Source organism: Capsicum annuum, chromosome 12 (genome assembly GCF_002878395.1).
Source record: "Capsicum annuum cultivar UCD-10X-F1 chromosome 12, UCD10Xv1.1, whole genome shotgun sequence".
NCBI lineage: Eukaryota > Viridiplantae > Streptophyta > Magnoliopsida > Solanales > Solanaceae > Capsicum > Capsicum annuum.
This window is the reverse complement of record NC_061122.1, coordinates 225775071-225799723: the sequence shown is the minus strand read 5'-3', so window position 1 is coordinate 225799723 and position 24653 is coordinate 225775071. Positions and strand designations below refer to the sequence as shown.

The window sequence follows — 24653 nt, the reverse complement described above, 5'->3', positions numbered from 1 at the left end:
GGGTTTGTGGGGTTTGATGTTTTTTGGTTGTAATTTGTGTCTGTCTGTTTTAGTTTAAATGGGTTTTTTGAGTTCTTGATGATTCGGAGATGTAAAGTAGTGATTTTTTTTTGGGTATTTTAAGTGTATTTGCTGATTCTTGTAGATGTTTGTTTTCGTTTAAATGGGTGTTCGAGTTCTTGATGATTTATAGAGGTACAGTAGTGATTTTTATACAGTTTGGTTTTGAGGGGTTTGATGTTTTTGGTTGTAATTTGTGTCTGTTTGTTTTAGTTTATATGGGTGTTTGAGTTCTTGATGATTCATAGATCTAAAGTAGGTGTATTTGCTGATTCTTGTATATGTTTGTTTTAGTTTAAATGGGTGTTTAGTTCTTGATGATTCATTGGGTAAGGTGGTGATGTTTTGGGTGTATTTTAGGTGTATTTGCTGGATTTTTGTTTGTTTGCTTTTAGTTTAAATGGGTGTTTGAATTTTTGATGATTTAATTTGTATCTGTTTGTTTTAATTTAAGCAAGTTGTTTTGATTTATTATCTGTTTGTTTAAGTTTAAGTTCTGTTTGATTTGTATCTGTTTGTACAGCTAGCCTCTCTATCTCTACGAGGTTGAAGTAAGGTCCATGTACACTACCCTTTGGTTCTTGCTCTTCATGGTGTTGATTCTTGTATCTTTTTGCATTAGTTTAAATGGGTGTTTGAGTTTTTGATTATTCATTGGGTAAAGTAGTGATCTTTTTGTTGGTATTTTAGGTGTATTTGCTGGATTCTTATATCTTTTTGTTTTAGTTTAAATGGGTGTTTGAGTTTTTGATGATTCATTGGGTAAAGTAGTGATTTTCTTGTTGTTATTTTAGGTGTATTTGCTGGAATTCTTGTATCTTTTTTTTTTTTTTTTTAGTTTAACTGGGCATTTGAGTTATTGATGATTCATTGGGTAAAGTAGTGATTTTCTATAGTTGTTTTTTGTGGGGTGGACGTTCTTGCTCTTCATGTTTCTGATTTGTATCTTTTTGTTTTAGTTTAAATGGGTGTGGTTTACATCTGTTTGTTTTAGTTTAAGTTGCGTTTTAGTTTTTGATGATTCATAAAGTAAAATAGTGATTTTCCAGACAGTTGGGTATTGTTGGTTTGGATTTTGTATCTGTTTGTTTTAGTTTAAATGGTGTTTGAGTTCTTGATGATTCATTGGGTAAAGTAGTGATTTTTCTACAGTTCTGCGGGGGTTTGATGTTCCTGATTTTAATTTGTATTTGTTTGTTTTATTTCAAATGGGTGTTTGAGTTTTTGATGATTCATCTGCTTAAAATAGTGATTTTTCTAAAGTTGGGTTTTATGGGGTTCGACGTTCTTGGGTAATGGTTTTAATTTTTATCTCTTTGTTTTAGTTTAAATGGGTTTTCGAGTTTTTGATGATTTGTAAGCGTAAAGTAGTGATTTTTACTGTTGAATTTTGTGGGGTTCGATGTTCTTTATTTTAATTTGCGTCTATTTGTTAGTTTTCGCATGGTATTTAAGCTTTTATTGATTCATCAGCTTAAAGTAGTGAGTTTTATACAGTTGGGTTTTATGGAGTTCGAGGTTCTTGCTCTTCATGGTTTTGATTTGTATCTGTTTGTTTTAGTTTAAATGATGTTTTAGTTTTTGATGATTCATAGGCGTTGAGTAATGAGCGATTTTTCTACTATTGGGTTTTGTGGTTTTGGAGTTCTTGGTTTTCACTAATTTGGGTTGGTTATGGTTTCTGTCTGTTTGTTTTAGTTCAATTAGTGTTTTGAGTCTTTGATGACTCATAGGCGTTGAGTAGTGCTTTTTTGACAATTGGGTACTGTAGTTTTGATGCATTCACGTTCTTAACTATTTGGGGTTGGTTTTGGTTTGTGGTAAATGAGTTTCCATGTCTTAAAAAGAAATTGGGTAAGGAGCAATCTGATGCTTCTTCTTTTACTTTTGTTTATGAGCTTCACATCTCCTCCAACACTTCCTCAATCTCGTCCTTTTTCACCTTGACCCTCTATAATAGCTATAAAAATAGGGTTGAGCAAAAAGTTATTTCAATCTATTTTCTGTACTTTTTACTTCTTCAAGAAAGAAAAAGAAAAAGGAGAAAGGATGTATCTTGTCTCTTGTGCACGCCTGCCCTCTAATGAATGAATGAACAACATTTAATTTTATTGATACCCGACTATAAAATTCTATCTGTAGTTCTGTTAAGTTTTTTAGGCCTTAAACTACCTTACCCGTTGTTATCTCATATGCCGTGGAGTTAAGGTTCGACCTTCCGTTGGCGTCTTCTATGTGATTTTTAATGAATGGCCATGTGACTGATAAGATTTGTTATTCGTTAATTGAGAATTTTAGTTTGGATCAGTAAATAGCAATTGGTACTTGGTGATTTCTTTTTTTGTGTAATTTTGATGAAGTGTTTAGGGTCTTAAGCATACTCACCTATTGTTTTAGATACCATGGAGTTAAGCTTTGACCTTCACTTTTACTATATTCCGAATGTTATGATAAGATTTGTTATTCGCTGATTGAAAAAAATAGTATTCAAAAAAGAACAAAATTTGCTTATACCAGTATACTTCAAGTATTTTTGAGATTGAGACGTAGCTAACTTACCAATCATTTTATGTTCCCTACAGTCATGGCAGGAATAGCACCAGAGGGTTCTCAGTTTGATACTCGTCAATTCGATGCGAAAATGACAGAGCTGTAAGTTCTCTTCTCCAACCTATATGAGGTCATCTTAGTCTGGCTGCAGAAAACATTCTTCTCTCTCTATCCTTCTTAACTCTCTTCAGTTTATTGATCAACACTTTCTGCTGAGATTTGCCTTTAGCTTTTGCCATTTATTTGATTGACTTTTCTGGTTGTTTGAAACACGCCAAAAACAGGCTTGGTACTGAACAACAGGAATTCTTCACATCATATGATGAGGTTTACGACAGTTTTGATGCCATGGGTTTGCAAGAAAACCTTCTGAGGGGCATCTATGCCTATGGTAAATTGGCATCTCCACGGAATTTTGGTTTCCTTTACTCCATTCCAAGATTCTACAGATCCCTGAACAGTGTTTATTTCTTGAAGGTTTTGAGAAGCCATCTGCTATTCAACAAAGGGGTATCGTGCCGTTTTGCAAGGGCCTTGATGTTATCCAACAGGCACAATCTGGAACTGGAAAGACGGCAACTTTCTGCTCTGGAATTCTCCAGCAGCTTGATTACAGTTTAGTCGAGTGTCAGGCTTTGGTTCTTGCACCAACCCGTGAGCTAGCACAACAGATTGAGAAGGTTATGCGAGCACTTGGTGACTATCTGGGTGTGAAGGTTCATGCTTGTGTTGGGGGTACCAGTGTCCGTGAGGATCAGCGCATCCTTCAGAGTGGTGTTCATGTAGTGGTTGGAACTCCAGGACGTGTCTTTGACATGTTGCGGAGACAGTCTCTTCGCCCTGACCACATCAAGATGTTTGTTTTGGATGAAGCTGACGAAATGCTCTCTAGAGGTTTCAAGGATCAGGTTGCCCTTTTACTTTAATTTTTTGCTTTTTATTTTCTTATAGGATTTGCTTTTTGGTTTTGTTACTTTCAAAGTAGAATTCTCCTTTTCTTTTTTCTTATTAAGCAAACTGTATCACTTTTTTAAATATGTTTACTACTTCTGAGTTGTTGACAAACTAATAAAGCAATGTCTGATTTGTTAGTCATATGTTTATCTCATATGAATTAATTGTTTCTCAGTCCCAAACTAGTTGAGTTCAGTTATATGGATTCTCTATATACAGCCTTATTCGGAAATTTCTGTCAAAAACTAAATAATCTGAAATGAATTTCTCTAGAATTCAAAGTTCTTTAAGTCTCATCTTAGCTTATCCTAACTAGTCCTGAGTCCCGACTGACACTAGATTGGATGCAAGTATAACGACCACCAAGTCTTGACTTTCACCTTGTTGGTATTGCTATTTTGCTGTCATTGTGTTTTATCCTTACTGAGGATTGTATTTGTTTCCAGAGATTGCAAGTCTTCTGGATAATTCGTCTTCAATGATATTTCCGTCCCTCTACCATGTTCAGTCATTGTAGTCACGTGCTTATGGACCAGGACACTTGAAGGTCCATAAGATAATTCTCTGGCAACTTTTTGAAGTTATCTTATATATGTGCTATTTATATTCTGTCAAATGTGATCATGTCTAATATTGTTAAATCATAAATGAGTGCACAACGCCTTTGCATATCCACGACACATTTGTGTATATGTTTGGTCTTAGAGGCCCAAGATTCATCCTAATGCATTGATTTCAAGATATATAGGTCCCGCACTTTCTTTTATAACGTTCAATTTGCTTGAAAATATATGCTGGTCATTATCAGCTTGTTGGTGAATATTGCGGCCTTGATGTGCTCTAATGCCCTTTAACAATTGCTGGTCTTTTTCCTCCTTTGTTTTGATGATTTAGCCCGTCTCACGGTACAATTACCGTTTTTTCAGATTTATGATATCTTCCAGCTTTTGCCACCAAAAATCCAAGTGGGTGTTTTCTCTGCCACTATGCCACCAGAGGCTCTTGAGATTACTAGAAAGTTTATGAACAAGCCCGTGAGAATTCTTGTGAAGCGTGATGAGCTCACTCTTGAAGGTATTAAGCAATTCTATGTCAATGTGGACAAGGAAGAGTGGAAGCTCGAAACACTCTGTGATCTTTACGAGACCTTGGCCATCACCCAAAGTGTCATCTTCGTCAACACTAGGCGGAAGGTTGATTGGCTCACTGATAAAATGCGCGGACGTGATCACACAGTATCTGCAACTCACGGAGACATGGATCAGAACACGAGAGATATCATTATGAGGGAGTTCCGATCTGGCTCATCTCGTGTGCTTATCACAACTGATCTCCTTGCTCGTGGTATTGATGTCCAGCAAGTCTCCCTTGTTATTAACTACGACCTTCCAACCCAACCAGAAAACTACCTGCATCGTATTGGTCGTAGTGGACGATTTGGAAGGAAGGGTGTTGCTATCAACTTCGTTACCAAGGATGATGAAAGGATGCTTTTTGACATACAGAGGTTTTATAACGTCGTGATTGAGGAGCTGCCGGCCAATGTCGCTGATCTCCTTTAAGGCGATTTTGGTTTTGTGATGGGAACTTTTCCTTCCCTACATGAAGTAGTCTAATATATTTATCCAGAGTCAACTATTGCAAATTTTGTCTGGTTTGTCATCTTGTTTTTTTCAAGTGTCCAAATGACTTTGGATTTGGCCGTTTGAATTGTTTAATTGAAGCTGTTTTTCTATGGACATAAGTCAATTTACTTGGTAATCTATTTTGTTTCTTCTTATGTAGTTTGCTCTTTGATAAGACTCAGTTTCTTTTAGGTAAAACAGTAGCATAAGACTCAAGTTTTGTTTTCTATTTCTTATTCAATCATTTGTCGCGACTATAGTATTTTGTCATGACTATCTTCATTTCCGTTATTTCTTTCTCTATATTGCATCCGACTTGTCATGTGCTGAGGGTCAATCGAAAACGCCCTCTCTATCTCTAAGGTAGTGGTACAGTCTGCCTACACCGTTATTTCTTTCTCTATATTGCATCCGACTTGTCTTTTTGCTTGTTCTGAGGGTCAATCGGAAATGGCCTCTCCATCTCTAAGGTAGTGGTACAGTATGCCTACACAATTATTTCTTTCTCTATAGTGCATCCGACTTGTCTTTTTGCTTGTGCTGAGGTTCAATCGAAAACGGCCTCTCTCCATCTCTGAGGTAGTGGTACAGTCTACCTGCGCTCTACACTCACCATATCCCACTTTGTGGGATTACATTGGATATGTTTGTTGTATTTCTTGTTCAATCAATCAGGATTTAGGTTCTCTAATCTTGACCAACCAATTAGGTTTCATGCTGGGCAAGTCTATTTGGATTCATGTCGAGTAGGTTCTCTAGTCGAGACAAACCGATTAAGGTTCAAGCAGGGTAGATCCCTTAAACGAGAAATTAAAACTTGTTTAACCAATTTAAATTCATGTCGGGTAGATCCTCTAATATAGAAGGTAAAATGTATTTGGACCATTTATTCATATCTTATTAATCTGGATTCATGTCAGATAGGTGCTCTAGGACTAGTCCAATCAACAAGGAGTTCAACCAAATAGGGTTCATTGCCGGTAAGGTTCTCTAATCGAGAAGGTAAAACTTCTTCTGTTCAATCAAATAGGGTTCATTGCCGGTAAGGTTCTCTAATCGAGAAGGTAAAACTTCTTCGACCAATCACTATCCATATTGGGCAAACACTCTTTGTAGAAAAGGTAATACGTCTCTAAATTAAAAATAGAGAAATCTCATTCATTTCAGTGCACTAGTTGTAATTGATAATACTGGTTTAGATGTACGTGCCTTGCGCATGTACCTCACTTTAATGAGTTTAATTTTTACACTTCGAATTAAATAACTCAAACTTCATATTAATAATAGTAACAACGTTTTAACAACAATATTCAAGTTAATGTATTGAAAATAAATGATAGTTTCTTATTAACTAATATTAATTTTTACTTTTATTAATAATAATAATCATATTAATATGTGAAGTTAAAGGTTATATATAGGGGTGTGCAAAAATCGAACCGATCGATAAACCAAACCGATAAAAATGTTATTAGTTTGTTGTTATTGGGTTATTGGGTTAACGATTTTTTAATGGTTTTATAAAAAAATTTGTTGGGTTATTGGTTCGGTTAGTTTTTTTTTTCTTATTGGGTTGTTGGGTAAACCGATTACCCAATAAGAATATATATATATATATATATATATATACACACGCACACACACATACGACTTATTATATATTTCTCTTAATTTCTCTTTAATCTCTATAAATTAACAAATCTATTATTTCAATTATATAAACTTTTAATTTCTTCTAACATTTAGTTCAAACTTGAAGATTCTTGTAAATTAAAACACATTATATAGGATTTTTGTTTGCAACTAAAATTCATTTTTTTTTCATATTAGTTACTACTATTTCTATTTTATGAGTATTTTCTTATCGGTTAAATCGAAAATCGAACCGTTAAGGACTAAAAACCGATAAAAAATATCTTATTGATTTGGTTATTAGATTAGCATATTTAAAAATAAAAAACCGATAAATCGAACCGAACCAATCGATGCACACCCTTAGTTATATATACGTAGGAATAAAAAAACAACAATAAAATATGGCCTTGTGCACCCCAGTGGCGTTCGAAACGGTGACCTCTCAATATACAGTTAAATGCTCCACCACTGAGCTATGGACCCTCGAAGTGTTATATTTAGTTAAGCTTTCTGATTCCCGTCAACCCTGACTTGTTCCCACCTATTCTTCTGGTCTGTCTCCGCAATGGTTTCGCCGCACGGCATCAAGCTTGCTGTCTATCTCATCTCTTCTTACTTTGGCGATCTTAATGCTGTAATTCTCTCTGTCTCACCAAACTTCATACGTATAGAGTATAGAATTTTCTTTTATTGGTATTTGGAATTAGATAGACCGAGTAGAATTGGATAGATATATAGATGATTTGGATATCCAGCCCCAACTAGTTTGGTTGAGTTCGAGAGTAGTGGTACTTGTTCTTTTATATTCCCTTTTTTGGGGTTTATGTATCTTACGCAGAAGAAACCATATAGATGTATCTTAATTTAGTTAAAAACCATATATATGTCTTGTGGTCCTTACTAATAGTGTACCGTTACGCTTGTAGTTTCTTGTTCTTGGATTTTTGTTGCTGTTTGTTGATTTGGGTAGATCAATAGTATTGTTTTGTTGTAGTAGGTTAGAAGGTTAGTGCATGTGGGTGAGGCGTAGTCAGTAGTTAGGTGTGCTTTGGGGTAGCTGAGCTAGTAGTTGTAGGACTTTTCATATAGGATGGAGTATCTAGTTAGGTGGGTGTGGGGGGAGGGGGGAGGTGAGTGCTTGCGGTTTGATAGTGTATCGTACTACTTTGTGGTTGCCTATTTATTGCGATCTTATTTACTGTCTCCGTGTCTTGAGCCGGGGGTCTATCGGAAACAACCTCTCTACTTCCTCGGAGGTAGTGGTATGGACTGCGTGTATTTTACCCTCCCCAGACCCCCACTAGGTGGGAATTCACTGGGTGTGTTGTTGTTGTTGTTATAGTACTGTTTTGTTGTTTTGTTACTACCTATTGTCTCTTGTACTCTCATTATGGCTTTCTCTGAACTGTTTTTGTCTTGAGTTGAGGGTCTATGGGACAATCGACAGTCTTTCTACCTGACCGATGAGGCAGAGATAACTGCATACGTTCTACCCTCCCCAAACTCCACTTTGTGGGGATACACTGGGTATGTTGTTGTTGTAAAATAATTTGTTGAGCCCCCTGTTTCTTGTTCTTAAATTTTAGTTGATATTTGTTTTTTCGGGTAGATCAATAGTATTATTTGGTTATAGTACTGGTTTTGTTGTTTTGTTACTACCTATTGTCTCTTGTACTCTCATTACGGCTTTTTTCTGAACTGTTTTTGTCTTGAGCTGAGGGTCTATGGGATAGTCTCTCTACCTCACTGATGAGGCAGAGATAACTGCATACGTTCTACCCTCCTCAGACCCTACTTTGTGGGGATACACCGGGTATGTTGTTGTTGTAAAATAATGTGTTGAGCACCCTTTTCTTAAATTCATTTTCTGATAATTTTTGCAGAAGGTTTGCGACTGTCTGTTGCGAAGAGGAACACAACCTTTATCTCAGATTGTACATTTCACAGAGCTTAGCAGAGAGAATGTTAAGAGCTGTTTGCTCGTGCTTATTCATCACAATTGTGTTCAAGCTTTTGCGGTGGAACAAAAAGGTACTAACACTAACATGGCAAGTACTACTTTCTCATATTGCAATTAGCTATTCAATTTGAGTTATCTGATATATTGCCATTTAGGTGGATTTGGGGAGGCACCAAGAGTTATTACACAATACATGGCACTATTTGACAACATAATACATAAATTGAGGTTCTCTAAGTTTATAGAGATTGTGTCTGAGGAGCTGGGAAAAGAGGTGCGTTTATTGGTTTCACTATGTATAGTATTTGTTGTCCGATCTCGAGCTGATTACGCTTTATGTTAATGGTAGTGAATGTGTTTGTACTGTAGTGTGAAGAGATTTTTGAAGGGTTGCTTCAGCATGGTAGGCTGTCGCTCAACCAAATTATAGATAGATACAAGCAGTCATCAAATCAAGGTGAAACAATATCCTTTCTGTAGTTTTTTGTGAATCGTCTTGTAAATTATGATTATGGTTTGGTATCATCATAACTAATTGGTTTAATATGCGAGTTTGAGTTCTATTTTGGCTTTTCGTTTGTGTTTGCTTCTGTTTTCTAAGTAAGAGAAATTAAGGTAAAAAATCACTTCCTTTGAAAATTATTGGCAATATATGAACATGCTTCTTGTTTCTAATACTTTGAAAAGCAGAAAAGCCGTTGACAAAGAACATGTGAACTTTTGTTTCATAACCTCAACTGGCATTTTTATTTGTTTCTTGATTATAACTGCTTGAACTTAAAGCAACAAAACTTGGGTTGTCAATCTTCTAAAAGCCTAGGCTGCACCTCCTAAACAACTTCTTACTTTAAGAAGGCCTTGTCACTGTCCAGGAGATTCTAGCGCTGATGCTGCACGAGATAGCTTCAACAGCCTAGTTAAGGCTAGATTTGTGGAACGCTGTCCTGCCCCTGAACCATTTCTTAAACCACCTTCTGAAGAAGAAACTGCTGCAAAGAAACGAGGTGCTAAATCTGCCAAGGTACAAGTTTATAATATGATGACACCTTTTGTTCAATTTTCTTTCCCATCGAGATGCTGCTTCACTTTTAACAAGAAGAATAGTGCTATCGATATGTTATTTGGGGTGAGGAAGGTGGATTAGAGCATTATCATCCTTGTTTTATAAAATACTCCTAATTAAGTAAATATAGTGCAGAAAAAGCTGCAGTTTTTTAAGTTGGTATTTTACTGTTCATGTTCTTGAGTTTATCATTTACTGATGAAAACAGATTCAAGCACAAACCATGGAACAACAAGCCTTAGCAGCAGCAGCTCCGATGGAATCCTTGAGATTCTTAGTTGAAACAGACACCTGGGATGATTCTGTGGAAAAAACTGACAAAAAGACTATGGATGTGACATGTGGCACGAAGGTTGGTATGACCTTTTCATTATAGATATCAATTCTGATAATCAGCTGATTTATTATGTTCTGATTTTAGCGGAAGCAAGATAATTTAGAGTCAAACACAGAACTGCTGGCTACGGATGAAACGAAAGTACTTTGGCGTGCCAATTTTGAAGAATTCATTCGCCGCTTGAGGCACAAGGTTGGTCTCTCAACTTCTTGAGTGGTTTACCGATACATTCAATTCAGTGCTATTGTTAAGTTATTTAGCAAAAATCAGAAACCTTGCCGTTACACTAAAAATGATTTAGACAACTTTGTCTTGCCTGACTTTTTCTTAGAATTTAAAATCGCCTGAGAATCTCAAATAGTGGTTGGTTATGGAATCACAGCTATATGAAATTGTATGCATTGTAGGCTTGTGTTGCAAATGTGAAAGTATGTGTCAACAACGATGCTGCTATTGTTCTTGCTGCGGCCCTGGAGTTGAGTAGACATTCTGAAACTAAATTGAGAATTGATAACTCAGGTGAGTGCACATTTCATTTACTGGAATAAATTTAAACATGATTATGACCTCTTGCCGATACTGTTAATGGATATATAAACTAAAACTTGCTTTTGTAAAAAAAAGATGGATGATAATGCTCATGTCTCGACTAGGGGTAGGTTCATGGTAACAAATGAAGCATATGCACACGTTGGAGAATGAGGTACCAACTTCATGGCATATAGACTTGATTTTCACATTTACAAAGTTCAACAATTTTTCTTCATAATAAATGTCCCACCAACTTTAATCTCCAACCTTACTTTTTTGAGGCTTCTAGCATCTTGAGTCTTTTGTGAAGGTACCGTCATCTTGAATCATATACAGTCATATACAGATAACTTTCTAGACTGGAGCCTGAACCTTATAGACCTTTCTAGAGAGGTGCATAATGATGGCATGCTTACTTCTTTACTTTTCTGTAGTAGATTTTTCTTCAAGATAAGGTCTCTGGTTGAGTAATTAACATTTTTTGTACTTTCTTCGGATATTACAACAACAACAACAAACCCAGTGTATTTCCACACAGTGGGGTCTAGTGGGGTCTAGTGGGGTCTGGGGAGGGTAAGATGTACGCAGTCCATACCACTACCACCGGAGAGGTAGCAAGACTGTTTCCGATAGACACCGAGCTCAAGACAGAGAATAATAAACAAATTCATAATAAAAGCATGAAACAAGATGGCACAACAGAGATAAGACACCCACACATTAATACCCTACACTAACGTACCAAAGGCCCCCCCCATATGCACTAGCCTTCTATCCTAATTCGCGTCCTCCACACCTTCCTATCTAGGGTCATATCCTCGGTAAGCTGTAACTGCTCCATGTCACGTCTAATCACCTTTCTCCAATACTTCTTCGGCCTACCCCTACCCCGCCTGAAGCCATCCAAAGCTAGCCTCTCACACCTACGAACTGGGGCATCCGTGCCTCTCCTCATCACATGCCCAAACCATCTCAGTCGAACTTTCCGCATCTTGTCCTCCACCGAAGCCACTCCAACCTTCTCATGGACAGTCTCATTCCTAACCCTATCACCCCTAGTAAGCCCACACATCCAACGCAACATCTGCATTTCCGCCACCTTCAATTTTTGAACATGAGAGTTCTTGACTGGCCAATACTCCGCTCCGTACAAAATGGCCGGCTGGACTGCCACTCTGTAGAACTTGCCTTTTAGTTTGGGCGGCACCTTCTTACTACATAACACTCTCGAGGCGAGCCTCCGCTTCATCCAACCTGCCCCAATACGATGGGAGTTATCCTCATCAATCTCACCATTTCCTTGAATCATCGACCCGAGATACTTAAAACTATCCCTCCTATAAACAACAGGGGACCCCAACCTCACTACCCCGTCGTCCTCCCGCCTCAAGTCATTAAACTTGCATTCCATATACTCAGTCTTGCTCCTACTCAACTTGAACCCTTTAGACTCAAGGGTTTGTCTCCAAACCTCCAATTTATCATTCACACCTCCCTGTGTCTCATTAATCAAAACAACATCATCTGCAAAAAGTATACACCAAGGCACCTCACCTTGAATACCGTCAACACATCCATCACCACCGCAAACAAAAACGGGCTAAGAGTCGATCCCTGATGCAACCCCGTTAAAATCGGGAAATGCTTTGAATCTCCTCCCATCGTCCCATCGTCCTCACCTGAGTCTTTGCTCCCTCATACATTTCCTTAATCGATCTGATATTGTGCCAAGAATTTCCATTTGGTTTGTTTTTGGGGAAATGGAGTGGTTTGTGTTTACGAAAATTCATGTTAAGTTGTTACATCGTAGTGTTATCATTGTTTTTGAATTTCTAGTCTCCTTTCTCCCTTTTCTTTAATGCATTTGTTATTCTATTTTTTCAATTAAAATTTGAAATCATTATTTGCAGTTCCTCAGTCGATAAATGCTATTTATGATGAGGTGATAAAGAGGGAAGGTGGTCTTGGCATGGACTTGGAGCGTATTAGAGCTTCCCTTAATGAATTAGGATGTGAAGCTCCATTGATGGCAATCGATGAAACTTATAGTGTAGGTATGTATTATCTATCAACAAATGATTTTTCATTGTAATATAACCTTAAGAAAAGTTCAAATCCATGTGAATCCGAGTGTTTGATTTCCTTCTATGACTTAACTGACAGTTATGTGTCCACAGATTTGAAGAGCATTATTGAACAGGCTCGCATTGAAGAGGTTTGTTACAAACTTATAGACCAGCGGTGACCTTTTCAATCTTCTAGAATTGAATTGTGTACGCTTTGAAATACTTTTCCTTGAGCCAAGTGTCTATCAGAAGTGACCTCTCTACCTTCCAAGGTAGCGGTAAGGTCCGCATACACACTTACCACCCTAGACCCTACTTGTGGCATTACACTAGGTATGTTGTAGGATTGAATTAGTTAATCTCTATATGCTATAACTTGCAGGTAGAATCCCTTGTATTAAAAAGGTATGGATTGAATTAGTTAATCTCTATATGCTATAACTTGCAGGTAGAATCCCTTGTATTAAAAAGGTATGGAAAGGAGGCCTACAGGATGTTCAGATTACTTTCAAAAGCGGATCGTCTTCTTGAAACGGATAAGGTATTGTAGCTTTGGTGAATTTATATTAATTTAAAGAATACTTAATTTGAATGTATGCTAGATTTCTACGAATTGTTGCTGGTATAAATGGCAATGGAGGCACCCAAGGGTGTAGTCTATCAACCAATAAAGTGAGTGAAAACCAAGGTTCAACCTAACTAAGTAGAGAAAAAAGACGTGAAAGGTGATTTTTCTCGTCTACCTAAGCCTTTGTCATGACCCAAATCCAGGATCATGATGGCACATACACTAACCACGGGTAGGTAGCCAACCCCTCAAACACAAATAGAATATCAAGACAATACGTAGAAGTGATAAAAACAGCGGTGAGTTAGTCGTAAATTCGAGCTTTCATAAATACTAACAAAAATATGGAAAAACACAAACATACCCAAAACCTAGTGTCACTAGTACAAAAGTTTTTATAGACTTAATACAACTGTTTCATGTTACAGTACTGTCTGAACAAATAAAGACGGGAAAACAAGATGCAGGAAGCCATACATTGCTCTGAACGCCAAGTAGTTCACCAAAGCTTCCAAAGTAATAGTGCCCAGGACAAAGAATGGGCAGGGCCTGCTAGTACTAGGATCTGCATCAAAAATGCATCAAGAGATAGTATGAGTAAGATAACACGTGTATGCAGTAGACATCGTAGGCTGACCGAGCAAGAGTTAGAAAACTACGTCATAAAAAGTATGAAATGAATCTTACCAAGTCAATATCACAAATGTGCTAGACTTGAGGGAAAACGGGGATAAGGCAGCTAACTAGACCGAGCAAGAGTTAGAAAACTATGTCATAAAAAGTATGAAATGAATCTTACCAAGTCAATATCACAAATGTGCTAGACTTGAGGGAAAACGGGGATAAGGCAGCTAACTAGAATCATCCATAAGTAAATACAATAACATCAAGAAAGAAAGAGAGACTAGGAAAGTGCAAAGCAATGCAATATGATGATATGCAATGCAGCAGCCAATGATCCTACCGATATATGCCTGCTCCACAGTGGCATACTGTGAGCTAGGATCCATGAGGGACTCCTAGGTCAATATATCCACCTGAAACCATTTCCATTGGGCATGGCAAATTGGTATTTTACCTCGATATCACCAAATAATCAATCACCTGGAACTATAACCCTCGGGTATGCATTTATCACTCTGTTATATTTATCGTACCTACTTGTGATTCGTGACGAATGAAGATATTTGCATGATCACAATAAAAAGTGATTCTCAGATGCAATTAAAATAATTGTAGTTCTTTCAAAAGCAACATCCTTAGGCCACCAACTCTTTCAAATAAGAAAATTGATTTCAACATAGTGCCTCGAGCCAATAACTTATCAAGTTACGATATAACACATGAAACAGAGTGATGCAACAAAAGTAATCAATTTAAGTCAGATCATGTCTATCAGTTAAGTCTCAATTTAGATTACACAAATAAGTCATTCTTCCCAGTCATCGAATCCGCCAATACACCCAACCCATAATACATTTGATATAATAAACTATCACTCAATCAAAGTCTAAGAGAGAAAGCCAATAAGCCATAACCTACCTTGATAGCCAAACAAATGTGTCCCAACCCTCACAAAATTGCTTTCCCTTCCGAACAACCTCAGAATGGTTTCAATTTATCAAAATCATACTCTAGATGAGCATACGAATCTGTTGACACTCATATTGCTGTATAAAAGTTAGTTTTGAAAATAGAGTCAAAAGTCAATCCCGAGCCCTCTAGGTCAAAACTAGAAATTGATTTCAGAACTGGTTTACTCATAATGTAAAAAGCTTATGCACCAAAAATCAGCTAAATTCAAGCACAAATCAACGTCAATTTGAGAAATAATCATTTAGGAACTAAGGGCAAACACCCTAAATTTTCAACATTTGAATGCGGATTAAATCACGAAATAAGCGATAAATTAATGGGAGAAATACCAAATATGGAGTTATATTCTTATCATCGCAATGGAATCTCAAAATCCTCTCCAAAATCTCCAAAAACTGATGTCTATATCTCCAAAAATCAAGTTAGAAAGTGATTATACCATTTTGGGAAATATTTAACTAAACTGCCTGGGATCATACAATTGCAGAAAAAAAACTTTGCAATTGTGAACATTGCAAATATGGAACCCACATTGCAAATGCGAATCAGTCCCGACCGGCCCTCCTCACAATTGCGACTGCACCAGAGAACAGAACTTCAACATTGACCTAAGCCTTTCAATTCTCGGAATGGACCCTCGGAAATCATCCAAAACCTCCTGAATACAAATCAAATATGCAAGGCAATCATAAAACACGTTTCGGACCTGTTGGAATTATCAAATCACCAATCCGAGGTTGTCTTGACCAAATGTTGATTGTGGTCAACCCAAACTTTTGAAAAAGCTAGAAATCAACTCTCAATGGTACAAATCACTCTTGAGCACCTCGGCATCCATGCAAAGCATCTAATAGCAACAACAACAACATACCAAGTGTATTCCCACAAAGTGGAGTTTGGGGATGGTAAAGAGTACGCAGTCCATACTACCACCTCAGATGAAGTAGAAAAGTTATTTCCAATAGATCTCCGACTAAAGACAGATAATAGTATAACAAACAAAAAACGTAAAAATAAACAACAAAATGGGATAACGCACCACTAGATAATAAAAGAAACAAGACACCCACAAAGTAATACTCCCTCCGTCCCATTTTATGTGTCATAGTTTGATCGGACACGAAGTTTAAGAAATAAGGAAAGACTTGATGATGTTTACCATATTGTTCTTATTTTAAAATGTACTATTATTATCCTTAATTGGGTGGACCAATAAGGGTAAAAGTGGAATTGTGTCTTTAAATAGTTACCAAATAAGGAAATGTGACATTCTTTTTGGGACAAATAAAAAAGTAAATGGCGACACATAAAATGGGACGGAGGGAGTACTATAAACTATCTATTCAAAATCACAAACATCATCAAACACTACGAACAAGAAATTACTGGCACAAATACAAACAAAGCACTCTTCCCTACTATTACAGACGCACTCATACCCACTTAGTGTGACTCAACAACTTGATATCCCTGTAGTTGTTGCAACTCTGAATATCCCCCTTGTTCTTATATAATGGAATCATTGTACTCCATCCCCAAGCTTCGGGCATCTTTGCCACCCTAAAAATGATGTTAAACAACCTTGTTACCTACCTCGCCAGTGCTCTTCCAAAAATCCACAGAAATCTTGTCTGGCCTAGTGGCCGGATCCCGACGCATCCTACGAATAGTACCCTTGACCTCCTCAACCTTGATACACCTATAATAACCGTAATCGCGACACCTCTCAGAGTGCTCAAAGTCCCCAAGCACGAAACTTTTATCCCCCTCATCGTTCAACAATCTATGGAAATAGGACTGTCACCTCCTCCTAATGAGGGCATCCTCCACCAACACTTTTTCATCGTCCTCTTTGATGCACTTCACTTGGTCAAGGTCATGCCTCTTACCACCTTATCCAAAACCTCCCAAAAGCTCTTTTTCTCCTCCTCGTCCAAGCCCGCTTGCGGAGTAGGCACTAATAATGTTCAACATAGACCCTCCAATAATCAACTTAATTGGCATCAACCTATTGTTGACCCTCTTAACCTCCACTGCCCCCTAAGCTCTTCGTCTACTAAGATACCTACCCTATTCCTATGCCTCACTACCAGAGTACCACAACTTATTCGAGATCGTTAATCCTCTGAACCTCATGGAACTGTCAAAACTCAAATCTGAGACCGTTAACCCAAAATATTGACTTTGATCAAACTTCTCATTTCCAAACCTCCGAAAATAGAATTTCTTCTTTGAAACGCTCTAATCGTGCCACTCATCCCCACTAGTCATAAGTAGCTAAGGAAAGCTATGGAGAGTGTCAAACGGGGGAAAGAGACAGAAATTACAAAGCCACCATGAGGGTTGTTACAACCTTGGGGACCAATTTACCCGATACCTTTACTGGCGGGCAATATCAGGTAATGAAATAGTCAAGGTGCCCAGAAGACGGTCAGCCACCGCCATTATGAGAATTAAATAAATGGCTGTGAGACTGATCTGTATGTGCCAGACGTTGTTTATCATGGGTTGTCATCCCTCTTTCTTTACAGTCCATAAGACATCTAGTATCAAATCCAGCTAATGTTTTAGAGGGACAAAAAGAGATTTAATGTAATCATTAAAGAATAGATAGCTCCTTTTTTTCTCTGGAACTGGTTTATATATTTGCTATCAACTTCAATTGATGGTCGTCATTTCAGATTTTCTCCTATTTTCCTGTTCAGTGCTTCATGTATTATCAAAACGCCAAGCTCACTTCACCAAGCAATATGCATTTCTTGGTAAAAGAAGGAATGCACATCTCCTTGGTTCTCTAAAGTGTAATTTACTCTAGCAAATGTAAATTTAAAGAAGGCCAACATTTTTGTCCTGAAATGTTGGAAAAAGCATTTCATAAAACTGAAGCAAAGAACAAAATAGTATGATAGATAAAGTATTAAGAAATAGATAAAAACAGCAATAACCAGTTTCTCACAAAAAAAAAAAGGGAAATAGATAAATGTTGAACAGATTTAGGATATATATACACACATCACTTGTTCCATACTTCCATTAATATTCTTGCTTACATGTAGAGGTTCCTGAGGAAGTACACATACATGAGAATAGTGTGCATTAGTGTGGGAGTTTTCTGGAATGTTTAGGTGAGCGAGGGTTTTGTTTTGTTTTTTGGATGTTACAATTTGTTATGAGATGAAAGCAACCTCATTATGCTGTAATTTTTCAGATTTCAGATACCACATTTGTTGAAAAGAAAGATGCAGTCAAGATTCTGTGTAAGCTGTGGAAAGATGACTACCTAGAGATGAAGGTAATATGTTTCTGGTCTTCTGTTGTTGTAGTAGAATAATATCTCTTTTATTCGACTGCGTCCTTAAAATTGAAGAGACCTTGAGAGTAGAACAAAGCATATCTTGAAATATCCTGTGGATTTTCTTGCTCTTTTCTGTCAATGTTATGGAAGTAGCAAACAGACATATTTGGCTTGCTTCTGTATCTGAAGATAGATAAAGTTAATATTAAGGGAGGGTAAGTGCTGGTTCGGATACATGCTATATAAACTATATTTTATCTCTGTTAAATAGTAACATGACAAACTCTGATCTATTTTATGATGAATTACTGGACACTTGGTGCATACACTGAAATTCATAGAGTAATCTAAAACAAAGATCTTTACGTTAAACGAAAATATCCTTAGGAACTTCCAGACACTTTGCACAACTTCGTTACAATTATTTTCTGCTTCATAGTAGAGATCCATACTAAAAATTGGGAGGCCCAAATTTAAGCTCAAGATCGGATGGAACTTTGGAGACCATGAACTCTCTAACCCAACACAATCATCCAAGTACTCAAAGTGGGTGAATGGTTAAGCTCCTCAATAGGAAAATCTACCACTGGTACACATCATTCTGTCAAACATAAAATCTCATGAATACCCTAAGTACACAAAGTGTGTGAATCGTTAAGCTCCTCAATAGGAAAACCTACCACTGATTTTGAACGCATGATTCTGTTCAAAGGTAAAATCTCAAGAATCAAGTGTGAAGATCATTCTGATTCATCAGAAGTACAGAAGGAGAATCAGGGGCAGAGCTACAGTGTAAAAGGGGGGGGGGGGGGGGGGTCGGGCGAACCTAGTAGCTTTTGCGTAGACCTTGTATTTGTACTAAAAAATCAAGAAATATTATATAATTATGTAGGTGCGAGCCCACATACAAAGACTGACGGATGCTCCAGTGGTCTCCAAGAAGATTTGAAGACTAGCATCCCTGAGATGTGGGTTCAAAACCCGCTAGAAGCAAGTTTACTTTTTTTATTTTTTGCTTTTTTACTCACTTTTCTTTAAGTTTTATTTTTAATTATTATTATTATTATTACTTTTCCCAGCATGTAGATTTTTTTTTCAAAATATAACATAAAACTAAAAATTAAAGAAAGAAAAAAAGCACGCCTATTAAGCTATTCTTGAAACAAAACTCGGACTGTTGGTTTCAAAGAGACACAGATGCTCAAAGCAAAGGTTCATATTCAGAAGCCACAGACCTCATCCTGGCTCCATCCCTGAGGAGATTGCTTGTTTCCTTTTTTATTAAAAAAGAATCAGGTAAAGTAACATTTATTAAGAAACTTCAGAAAAATACCGAGGTACTTCTAAAATACAAGCAAATACATAGGATATTGAACTCCTGCATGTCTATGAAATCTAAAAACTGAACCAGGTCTTCTACTACACTTCCCTTAACCCAAAATTACAAATTTTGCAAGCATCTATTTCAAACGTTGGAAATGTGGAGCCTCTAATCGTCAAAGCATCCTTTGTTTCTTTCTTCGAGGAATGGTCGTCCATATCTTCTTCTCGCTTTTGCCTACCTGTTGACTCCGCCTACTTTCCAACAGACTTCTAATACTATTAGGCATTGCCCACTTCACACCATAGATATTTAGGAAGATATCCATTTCTGGCCAGTAAGTGAGAAATACGGTTTACAGATTCTTGAATTTCTTAACAGAAAAAAACCCGGCTGCATAAGGTATATCCTCTTCTATGTAGCATATCCTGAGCAAGACATTTGTTCAAGGCTGCAATCCATCCAAAACCAGCAGCTTTTGTATGTGTTTTGGTGTTCCAAAGCACCTTCGGAGGCCATGATACCTTCCACTGACCAGTTTGTTATTGAAAAAGTTTGTAGCAGCTTTTAACAGAATTTCTACTCTCTATTGGCCCTCTATATCTGAATCCACTCTGCTTTCGTCCAAGGTTATAGGTTCTAGAAGATTTGAGTTGTTGACAGGCATTTTCCACTTCCCACTCATCGACTTCTGAAGCTTAGTTCCAAGGGTGCTTCTGAATTACTTTTCCCGTTTCAAAATAGTTGGCCCTTGTTAACTTGACACTCCCCTTAAGAAAATAGTATTTATTAGAAGCTTATTTTACCAAATTGGCCTTATTAATTGTGCTTTGAAAATATAAATTTGAGTATATACACTTTGTGTAGTCATTTAATGATAGGGGTAGTATTGGAAAAACATAATAAAATTCTCTTGATTTCTTAAATAGGACCACTAAATGGACACAACTGATTTTCGAATGAGGGTCAACCATTTTGAAACGGAGGGAGTACATTCTGCAATACTACAGAGTTTGCTTTTAGAAATACTATATAAATGGGGAACATTTTCCATCGGTTTCTCTTCTCATACCTCTTCCTGGAATCTAGTTTTGCTCATGTATCAAATCTCCACCTTTATGTTTTGTTGTAAGATAGGCCATAAAATTACTTATATATTTCCACAAACCAGCACCTGCATATGCATTAGATTGGGAGAGCTAAGTTGCTCGAACTTGGGTGCGGGTCTATGGTACGGGTACGGATCTAGAGGTCGGATCCTTCACGGTTTCAATTTAAAGATTCGGGGATATGGATCTAGGGATGGATACGGGTGCGGAGATTCGGCGAAAAACAAATTTTTTTTTTTTTGGATAACCGTGGTGTCCGGGCTAGCTTGCGCGCACCTCGACTAAATCCACGGGATACCTGTCACCTCCCACCAATAACAGGTACCAGGTCTCTGCTGGGAATTGAACCTGAGACCTCATGGTATTCATCCCAACTTCATTGAACCACTAAGCCACACCCTTGGGTGCACGAAAAACAGTATAAATATCTAAAAATAGAGATCAAACATAAATTATGAGATATTATGTGGAAAACTTGAGAAAATATTGTTCAAGAAGAAAATCCTGATAGGAGATAAAAAAGGAAAAGCAGTAACATATAAATTTCTATATACAAGGTATTCCATTTTCTTCAATTTCACCTTAGCTTTTGTTTTGATTACAGAATTTCTTAAATCTGTCCGAACTTTCCCAGCCGATTTTGGTCAAAGTACTCAAAATCGGTTGACCAGATCAGGTACGGATCCCATACCCATGTCGTGTCGACACGGGTGCGGCACCGAAAGTGAAGAGTCCAAGTAACTTAGTAGAGACTTCTTGTTCCTCCTGCTGGGTTTCTTTCTGTGAGCAGATAACTACTCTACTTAAAATAGAAAATGAAATGGAGTTCCAATGTTCGAGAAAAAGAAACCGCAGAAAGCTACTAACTTGTCAAATCTTTTCCAGCAGCAATCCTCTCACCATCTTTTGAAGTCTCCATCCACAGTGAAACAGAAAAGTGATGTGGACAATATGAAGCTTCACAGAGTGCAGATAAATCTCACAATTAACTGTCAGCGTAGAATATAGTAACTAGGTGTGTAAGATAGCGTAAATGCCTACTTATGCAACTATGAATTTCTCCTCCTTGTCCTTTCTGACGGAGGAGTGCTACATTAGATAATCAGTTAAGTCTATGAAGCTTTATGATCTAAAAAGATGATCAAGCTTTATATGCTTTTCCTTCTAGATATAGAAGGTTAATGGCGTTCAAAACCCCCTAATGGGCTTGCAAGACATATGTCCAGAGGGACAAAATACAAAGTAAAATGAGAAGCTCCAAATTGTTTTATTTTCCAACCGTGGCTTGCATTGAAGTAACTTTCTTCTTCTTTTCTTTGTACACATGTACACGCACATGCATACACAAACACCTATTATATATAAACATTGCACTGAGCAAAGCTTCTGGTACATACTAATTATATTCCCGATTCTCTCCAGAAAGTTATTACACAAGGAGCAAGGCAATCCGAATTCATTCTGTGGAAAATTAATAAGCAGTCTCTTTGGAAACATGTTCTAGACGAAATGTACCATGCTGCCCTTAATTTGAGATTGAGAATAGCAAATGAGCGGGAACAGGAAAAAGAGGTTTGTATAGTGATCTCTCTTACTTTGTATCTATTGCTCGCTTATTTTTGTTATTTTTGCTTTCATCTTCTATCATCATGAACTTTGCAAGAATTGATGAGCAGATAATGTTTTTGTTACTGAACCAAATAATTAATTGTTTCATGATTACGGAAACAGTATGCATCAAAGATAATTGAGTGAGAACAAAGTTCTTCTTTTGTTCATCTTAGACAGGCACATCAATTTTCTATGAATTGGTCAGCCTATAGTCTGGCACGAACCAAAAAGGAGTTCAAAGTGAACAAAATAGTCTTCCTAGTACTACTTTGAGACATCAGGGGCGGCTAAACAAATATGGTGGCCTAAAGCAAAACTTCAATGAGTGGTCTTACGATTTTGTTATAAAACAAAAATAATTATATATTGTATATAATACCAATTTTTCTAGTTTTTCATATACAAAGTGGGAGTGACTTCGGTAGAAGACAAGATGTGTGAAGTAAGGTTTAGATGGTTCGGGCATGTGATGAGGAGGGGCACGGATGCCCCAGTGCGGAGGTGCGGGAGGTTGGCTATGGATGAATTTAGGCGAGGTAAAGGTAGACCGAAGAAATATTGGAGGGAGGTGCTTAGACCAGGGGCAGCTCAAGCTCGTTGGTGGCCTGAAGCCAAAAAATGAATCGGAGGCCTTAATTTTTTTTCAAGAAAAATAAATATTTTTTTAATTTAAAGTCTATTCTTCTAACTTTTTAAAATGCAAAGTTGCTAATGTATCCCTTACAAAAGTATTTTGAGATGCAAAGTTATTTCTTTTTTTGATATATGATTTGTCTTTTACTTTTTTTTTTTATAAATAGTACTCCTTCCATTTTAATTTCTTTTTGATTTATTTTGACTTGACACATTGTTTGGAGTTTATAAAAATAAAGAAACTTTTTAATCTTGAATTCTTAAATTAAAATATATAAAATACACAAAAAATGTTCTTTAAACTTATAGCCTTAAACATGTTTTAAAAAATGATAAAAAATTAAAACTGATGATACAAAATATTTTTTTAAATAAATCCTATAATAATTCTATTATTGCTAAGAAAATGAGACCCCTCAAATTTGGGGCCCTAAGCATGGAGCCGGCCCTGGCCCGGCTCAGACATGACATAGAGCAGTTATAGCTTACCGAGGACATAAATCTAGATAGAAAGGTGTGAAGGACGCATATTAGGATAAAAGGTTAGTAGGATGGGGGCTAGTATAAATTTAAAATTCAAATTCATCCTAAAATTAAGCAACTTATTATGCTAAAAAATGACTACAGTAACTGAAAGCAAATTCAACAGATAGTCGATAGAATAGAAAGTTGAGTTAACCTTTAACAGGGTGTGAGCATTAGGCCTTTAGACGAAGAGTCACCTCTGTGCCGAATATGTAGTTATTGCTTTCCCTCAAGCAGAGGGAATGATCTCTTGGGCTACATAACTGTGCATGACATAACTCTTTCTGGACCATAAATCCAAAATATCTGTTGGTTCTATTTAACAGAATGTGAGAATGTTGTATCGATTCAACTTCTCAGATATAATTGAGTGTTCTAGCCCCGAGGGAGTGAGGGATTGGATTAGTTTTATGCTCAACCTCAGCTTCACATTGGCTTGGTTACTTGTTCAATTCAAGTTGCATAACATTTTTCCTTCATTTGTTTGTTACTATGTCTTGCCATTAACTAACTTCATTGTCATTACCACCACTTCGCGCTTGCTACACCTATTTTTTTGTACCATGTCAAGGAAAGATTCTTGAAGGATCTTTTTCTTGTCAGAATCAGACAGATACTCAGGGACAAAATGATGACGACAACTATTCTTAGTTTTTTCTGCATTTGCCTTCCCCTTCGTTGTATGACGATGACATACATGAGGGAGAAAAGTGAGGATTCAATTGTTGTTATTTACCTTTCCCCTTCATTGACATGTACTAATATCTTGACTGTTGGGTATTTTACTTTTGCTAGATTCTTCAAATGCCCAGAGAGAAGCTGCTCGGAGGACTGAGCGACAGATACACGCGCCTCAGAAAAATTTGGATTACTCTGGAATCTTGTTTAATGAATCTTGATGATGCTCTCATGCTCTTCCATGACTTCTAAAATGAAGAAGATGATGATTTTACATTATATATATATCTCCTCACCTTGCTTCCCTTATTAGAATTATTTTAGAATCTTCTTGTCCTTGATTGGATACAAAATCTCATCAACAAGTGTTTTATTTGTCCTTGGCTGATCCATAAGGTTCTTGTTTCATGTTCTATGACGACTTTGTTTACTGTCATTGTGTCCTGTGTCCTGAGCCGGGGGTCTATCGAAAACAGCCTCTCTGCTTCTTCGAAGGTAGTGGTATGGACCGCGTACATTCTACCCTCCCCAGACCC

The 24653-nt window shown here is 37.1% G+C and overlaps 2 protein-coding genes across 4 annotated transcripts; both read left to right on the top strand.

Annotated features, from left to right (window-relative positions):
* Positions 1-2642: 2642 nt before the first annotated feature.
* Positions 2643-5344, top strand: LOC107850315 (eukaryotic initiation factor 4A-2; the record flags this gene model as incomplete). Its single annotated transcript, XM_047401234.1, is given in 4 exon segments — positions 2643-2712; positions 2895-3001; positions 3088-3518; positions 4491-5344. Coding segments are annotated over 4 exon segments (1242 nt in total). The 3' UTR covers positions 5127-5344.
* Positions 5345-7225: 1881 nt separating this feature from the next.
* LOC107850314 (DNA-directed RNA polymerase III subunit rpc3) lies at positions 7226-24530 on the top strand. 3 transcript variants are annotated; one of them, XM_047401231.1, is made up of 14 exons: positions 7226-7458; positions 8708-8855; positions 8940-9058; positions 9154-9241; positions 9657-9805; positions 10056-10199; positions 10269-10376; positions 10592-10703; positions 12626-12769; positions 12893-12930; positions 13230-13322; positions 18154-18237; positions 22093-22242; positions 24235-24530. In XM_047401231.1, the coding sequence occupies exons 1-14, from the start codon at positions 7390-7392 to the stop codon at positions 24367-24369; spliced, it is 1581 nt and encodes a 526-aa protein (XP_047257187.1). In that variant the 5' UTR covers positions 7226-7389; the 3' UTR covers positions 24370-24530. The 3 variants fall into 3 exon arrangements, with proteins under 3 accessions (XP_047257187.1, XP_047257189.1, XP_047257188.1); XM_047401233.1 differs by lacking the exon at positions 7226-7458 and adding an exon at positions 8049-8351; XM_047401232.1 differs by lacking the exon at positions 7226-7458 and adding an exon at positions 8412-8637.
* The last annotated feature ends 123 nt before the right edge of the window (positions 24531-24653 follow it).

Coding starts and splice junctions, on each gene's coding strand:
- LOC107850314 (XM_047401231.1), top strand. CDS start 7,390: ATGGTTTCGCCGCACGGCATCAAGCTTGCTGTCTATCTCATCTCTTCT. Junction 9,806..10,055: donor GAGGTGCTAAATCTGCCAAG/GTACAAGTTTAT, acceptor TGATGAAAACAG/ATTCAAGCACAAACCATGGA. Junction 10,200..10,268: donor ATGTGACATGTGGCACGAAG/GTTGGTATGACC, acceptor TTCTGATTTTAG/CGGAAGCAAGATAATTTAGA.